The 6,281-nt window shown below is 62.2% G+C and overlaps 2 protein-coding genes across 2 annotated transcripts in view; one reads left to right on the top strand and one right to left on the bottom strand.

Moving 5' to 3' along the window:
• H696_00534 (hypothetical protein) overlaps positions 1-168 on the top strand; it is a gene marked incomplete at both ends in the record, with an annotated part of 1,976 nt that extends 1,808 nt beyond the window's left edge. The window contains one exon of the mRNA XM_009494408.1: positions 34-168. Within this exon, the coding sequence (XP_009492683.1) occupies positions 34-168 (135 nt within the window). The remainder of the gene's footprint in view (positions 1-33) is intronic.
• Positions 169-419: 251 nt separating this feature from the next.
• On the bottom strand, positions 420-5,828 carry H696_00533 (hypothetical protein; the record flags this gene model as incomplete). The annotated part of the gene is made up of 9 exons (XM_009494407.1): positions 420-1,166; positions 1,395-1,629; positions 1,873-2,243; positions 2,390-2,638; positions 2,856-3,266; positions 3,421-4,164; positions 4,353-4,727; positions 4,932-5,121; positions 5,254-5,828. The coding sequence occupies 9 exons, from the start codon at positions 5,826-5,828 to the stop codon at positions 420-422; spliced, it is 3,897 nt and encodes a 1,298-aa protein (XP_009492682.1).
• Between the last annotated feature and the right edge of the window lie 453 nt (positions 5,829-6,281).

Here is a 6,281-nt window from a genome sequence, read left to right as displayed (position 1 = left end):
CCCCCCCCCCCCCCCCCCCCCCCGATTTCGCAGCTCAACGAGAACCTCAGCGCCCTGGACAACCTCAAGCTCCTGACTCCGGAAGTGATGGCGAAGATTGATGAGATTTTTGCCAACAAGCCCCAGTATCCTCAATCTGAGGCCAAGGTCATCGCCATGCGCCGCTGAGCCAGCTCCGAGCCCACCTGGAGGCTCGGTCTTCCCACAAGCCCGGCTTCCCTCTGCGTATGTACATGTCTGGATATCCAGCCTGTGTGTGTGTGTGTGTATGTGGCTTCATTTGATCATGTTTGAATACATTTCTTCGCCTGCCGGATTTGCACGTGGACAAGTGGCCGAAGGGGGGGGGGGGTGCTTGGGAGTGCTTCTTTTTCTTTCTTCACCACGGTCCCGTCGGCCGATCTAGAAGAGACAGCAAATCAACACGCCCCATCTGGAAGCGCGCTCCGGAGGACATCTGACGCCAGGCCATCGGTCAAGACCTTGTCCAAGACCATGCCACCTACCGAAGGCACCCGAGCCACCACTTCATTCCCGGTGACAAAGGATCCCGCGCCGGAGTCTAGCAGGGGGAGGGAGGCGGCCGCTTCCCGAGCGGCACCCGGGTCGGCCAAGGACAGCGGTCCGGCGGCCACCAGCTGCGAGACCGGGGCTCGAGCAGCCACGGCCACCGAGGCCTCCGGCGTTCCGTCACCCTTGATGCTGCCATCCAATGTGGCAAGCACCGTGCGCACCGACGCATCGAACACCTGCTGCCGGAAGGGCTCCTGCGCCAGGAGCTGTCGCGAGGCCAGTAGCTTCACCTCGTCCGTGGGCTTCTGCGCAAGCAGGCGCGCCGCCAGGAAGGGCACCCCGGACCCATGGGGATCGGCCGAGCAGATGCACTCACGCCCGGGCTTCGAGCCGTGGATCGGGGCCGCAGAGCCGGCCATGGGAGCGGGCTCGCCGGCCGGCTTCTTCGGCATCGAGATGAACCCCTGGGCGTCGACCGACTCCGAGAGGATGCGCTCATGGTAGGCCTTCATCGTGTGCTCATCCAGATCGTTGGCCCGGTTGGCGAAGAAGGCGATGGTCTCCGAGCGGACCGGCTGCGTAGTTAGAGCTGCCAGCAGCTCCGCATCCACCGGCAGTTGGAGGATATAGTCCTGGATGTCGGAGTTGCGGGCCTGCACATGCACACAGCACGAGGAGACAGGGGGAAGGGAGGGAGGGAGGGCGGGAGAGAGAGAGACAAGCGAGGAAAGAGCGCGGCACAGGGGTGAGCGACGATTGGTGGGTTGTTGGCGCGAGGCGACAAAAGCGTGGAAAGCCCCCGAGGCATTTGGGCAGCCAGCAAAGACGGGAGCAATGTGGAGGGGAGCCGGCGGGATGAGGGAAGGATGGCAGCCACGTACGACCGTGTAGCAGGTGTTCCGGCGGAAGCTCATCAAGTCCTGGATGATGTCGGCCACATGCCGGCACTTGTCGAAGTCCACCAGCTTCTTGTCACTGACATAGATACCGCTCGAGAGGCAGGCGGCGATCCCATCCAGGAAGGGCTGCATGAAGGGAACTGTGGCTGCCAGGGGCGACCGACGGATAGCCTGCATATAGACAAATTGTTGCTCGCCCTCGCGGTTGGAGAAGAGACTTTGTCCCCCACCCCCAAGAAAAGCAAAGGTTGCAAAGGCACCCATGGTTAGTTCTCACATTGGGCGCCGGTGTGGTGGTCGAGGGTTCCCACTGAAGGTCCATCTACATGTGCACTTATTCGCACACGTATGATTGTGTGTGCGTGTGTCTACGCGAAGGGAAACCGGCAAAAGAACAGCGGGCTGGAGCGGTGGGAAGGGCGAAGAGAGAGAGAGAGAGAGAAAGGAAAAAAGCACACACCGAGTCAACTCCTGCAGGACAACCATGCGGTCCTTGTACGGGTAGTTTTGCCACAGTCGGCGAAGAGACCGCACGTGCACACTGCGGAAAGCCGCCACCAGGGGACACATGGTGGCGTAGTCGTGCAGCCGGCGCGACTGCTCAGCCACATCGATCAAGTACGACAGCTGGTCAATGCGCGAGGCCAGGTCCGGCGCCGTCATGATCCGATCCACGGCCCAGGCGTAGATGCGCTCCGAGTGCACGTGCAGGCGGAGCATCGGTTCAGTGAACAACTCACCATAGGAAGAGGAGAAGTCACTGGCCGAGCCGGTCGATGGGGGGCTCTTCACCGCGGGCGCGTCAGACACGCTGCCGGGGGTAGCACGAAGCTGGGGAGGACATCACGGAAGGGGGAGGGGAGGGGAAGGGCCGAGGGGCCGAGGGGCCGAGGGGATGTACATGTTGTCAGGCGTAAGCCGTCTCCAGGCAGAGCGCACAGGGACTGCGGCGAGCAAGTGCCGAGGTGCATGCATACCTTAATCAGGTTCGAGAAGTCCACATCCAAGAACATGGCCTCATGTAGGGAGGCAAACTGGAAGGCCAGGTCCTGGGGCTCGGGCATGTTCTTCAGGGAAAAGCGCTCCGGGCAGAAGGCATTCAGATGCGGATACGCTCGGGGGATGGTGCTGGTAGGCCGGGCACGCGGGGTCTCCCGGCGGTTGACCGAGAAGTCGGTGCGGCCGTCCAGGACTTCCTGAAGACGCCGGCGGAAGGCAATGCGGAGCTTTTTTCCAGGAGGGAGGGAGGGAGAGAGGAGGGCGCGTAAAGGAAGAAAAAGGAAGACACACGGGCACGGAGCCGGCAGCCCGGCGACAGTAGCACATCAGAATACAAGAAGGTGCGAGGGGAGGTGGGGCAAGCCGCCAAAGGAGAAATAGCCGCTCTAGGCTCGTGTGTGCGTGTGTGTGTGTGTGTGTGTCTGCCTAGATGGCAATGCGAACCTGTGAAAGGGCGCGCTTGATCGGCGGCAGGAGGAGCGGGTCACGCTGCGCATCATAGGTCATGAAGGCCTGCGACAGCTGAGCCAACAGAGCCGGATCACGAGCAAAGTCATTGAAGTACTTTGTAATCCAGGCACGGAGGAACATGATGACCCGCAGTTGGATGGGGATGAGGTAGGTGTTGGTGAAGGATTGGATGGTGAGGTCTGACACGCCGGCCCGCTGCTTGGGGGCCGTGAACCGAATGGCCAGCAGGGACAACAGCTGCCGGGGGCAGACAAACATCCGATACGTCAGGAGGAAGACTTGGAGCTGGCCAGTGTCGGCATACCCGTCGTGTGTCAGGTACTCCACGAGCTTGGCGACGCTGGCTGCCTGAAGAATGGGCCGCTTGCGGAAGAAATCGAATCCCTGTGTGTGTGTGTGTGTGTGTGTGTGTGTGTGCGTGCACGCGCGCGAGAGCACCCGGCCAGGGGCGTTAGTGATCACGGTTCAAGCCACCAGGGGAGGAGAGGGGGGGGGGGGAGGGGGAGACCGGAGGAGGGAAGGAACAAAGCATACGTACACCCAAGCGGATGTTCACATCGGACATGTCATTCTCCAGGAAGGGATTGGCCGGGTCATCCAGCAGGAAGAATTCCTCCATCGGAGACCGGTCGCCCCGGCCGCGACTCGGGCTCTCGGACCGCGGCTCGATCTTGAGCGACTGCTTGTAGCAGTCGTCCTCCGACCGGGTGTGTAGATTGAGCACCAGCGAGGCGAGGGGCTCCACGGCCGGCAAATTGTAGGGGGTCTGCTGGTACTGCTGGACATCCTGAATGACGGCCGACACCAGACGGCACTTGTGGTAGTTGATCAACCGCGTGCCGGGCAGGAAGTCCGGGTTGCCGGAGTCGGTGAACATCAAGTCCGTCAAGTACATGCCCAGGTACGGGAGAACCGGCGGCTGGACCTGCTTCAGCCAGTTGCGCATGGCCAGCGAATTGCACTCGGTGCTGATGAGATTGCTCAGGTCCACGAATTCGGCCATGGCCTGCCGGCCGATCAGGCTCCGAGTCCGGTACAGACGGAAGACCGAGGCCGAGGAAATGCCGGAAATCACCTCCATCACGCCGTTGAAATTGTTCAGGTGGTAAAAGGCCTTGGCCAGGCGGATGAAGAAGATATACAGATCGCGGCGCTTGGAAAGGTCCTCTTCGAAGACGATCGTCGTCGCCACCCATGAAGAGACCATGTTGAAGCGCTCGATCAAGGCCACAATGTTGGGTGAGTTGAGCAGCTTATCATCGCGCGTGCCACGCGTCCAGGCCTGTGGCGAAGGGGCGAATGAGTAAAAGCCAGGGGGAGGGGGAGAGGTTGGAGCGGGTGAGTAGAGAGGGGGAGAGGAGGAGGAGGAGGAGAGCGAAAGGGACCGAGCAGGAGAAGGAAAAGCCAAAGAAGGAAGCCCGGGTCGGATACTAAAGAAAAAGGCCAGGGACTGGCAAGCAGGGGACGCACCTGGTTGCTCAGTTCCGACGTGAGGATTGCGCGGTATGTCTCGAACTCGATGCGCGTCATCTGACGGGCCACCTCCATATGGTCGAAGAGCAGCGGGTTCCACGCCTGTCCGGGAACCACCCCGTCTGCCAGGGGAGGAAGCTCCCCTCGAGCCAGCTGCGTCAGGATGGTGGTGGGCGGATGCTCGGTCGACTTGCGGGTGATGAGCTTGCGCATGCGCTCTGCATGGGCCGAGTCGCGGGTGCTAATGGTGTCACAGAAGCGCAGCAGGTCCTGAATGAGCGACTGGTCGTTGTGCTGGAAGTCGAAGAAGAACTTCTCCACCCAGGTCTTGAGAACGTTGATAACGCGCGCGCGCACGGAATCGCTGTCTTTCTGCAGAGCCATGGGTTTCCCCCCCCCCCGCCCCCCGCCCATCGCATGTCCCGGTTCAAGAGGGCAGCAGACGAGATGGATGTGCGTCAGAGCTAGCGGGCCGAGAGAAGAGGACGAATGCGAGCCAAGTTGTGGGTGGCATTGTATATATATATATATATGTGTGTATGTATGTGCGTGCATGACCAAAGGAGGGGGACGCACATTGAACTGTGCCACGTCGATGGACACATCGGGCGGAAGCTTGGGGATGTCATACCGGGCCACCAGCAACTCAAGCAGCTGCGACGGCGAGGCAAAGGTCCGGTATGTCAGCAGGAACTGGAAGATGCTGTTGTTCTGTGTGTAGACATCCGGGGTGATGAACTCCACCAGCTTGGTCAGGGTGGCCCCTCTGTGTGCGTGCGTGCGTGCGTGCGTGCGTGCGTGCGTGCGTCGGTGGCTGCGTGTCAACACAGGTGCGAGAAAAGCGTCTGACAGGGCCAGGACACATGGTGAGCCAAGGCCGGGGCCAGGGAAAACGCACCGAATCGGGGGCAGCTCCTCGCGCGAATACGGCTCATTCGACCAGATGATGTTGCTGGGGGAATTGGGCTCCGAGAAGATGTACTCCTCGCGGGGGAGGTGGTACAGCAGCGAGGAGATCTGGGGGCCATAGGTGGTGGAGGCGGCGTTGGGGCCAGATCCGGACCCACCGGCCGCGGTCCCGGCGGAGGAGCCCGGGCCCGGGAGTGCGGCCCCCGGGGATGGAGCAGACGACTCGCTCGGCGAGGCGGAGGATGACTCGCTCGACGAGACGCCGGCCGGGTCGTCCCCCCGGCGGGAGATTGCACTTAGCCGGGGATTGGCACTGGCCGAGCGCAGTCGCGCCGAATCGATCGGCTCGGTCGCATTCGCGGGACTGGTGGTGTGAGACCGCGCAGGCCGGGTGGGCACCGAATCCCCGCCAGGGCCCACGGGACTTGTGGACGTCTGCGGCGAGGGGGTGGTCTCCGAAGCGGAGCCGATCATGTCGTGGACGGATGCCGAGTCACCGATGTCCGGCGAGGGGGACGCATCGCGGGTCATGGTGTTTCTCTTCTTGGCCAGGAAGGTCTTCATGGTTGGGAGGAGGGTGTGCGGCAGGGGCGGGCCTTGCGGCTCTGTGGTTTGTTACCGTGTGCTGATCTAGCGGCTTGAGGCCGAGGTCGGGGTGGTCGGCTGGGGGGGAAGCGAGAGGAGGCTCTCGAGAAGCGGGCTGCCACCGGGGGCGATGTGTGGTGCGGCGACCTGTGGGATGGGGGAAGGGGAAATGGCTTGGCTGGGTGGGGTGGAACGCTCGCGGAAGAGGGACGCCAGATCCGAGGGCAGAGTGTTGGCCGGGGGTGGGGGAGGTCGCCAAGAGGGCGGGAGGATCGACGGGAAGGATGTGCAAATGAGCTCGTAAAAGAGGAGAAGCAGCTCAGTACACACGATGACGAGCAGGAAGAAGAGGATCATCAGCCCCTTAGGGCGGGTTGGCCTTCCAAGAGCGTGGTGCACAAGGTAGCAGTCAGCACCGGCGGTTATGGCATG

This window comes from Fonticula alba (assembly GCF_000388065.1).
Source record: "Fonticula alba strain ATCC 38817 unplaced genomic scaffold supercont2.1, whole genome shotgun sequence".
Taxonomy (NCBI): Eukaryota; order Rotosphaerida; family Fonticulaceae; genus Fonticula; species Fonticula alba.
The sequence above is the reverse complement of the archived record's forward strand: the minus strand, read 5'-3'. Positions and strand labels throughout refer to the sequence as shown.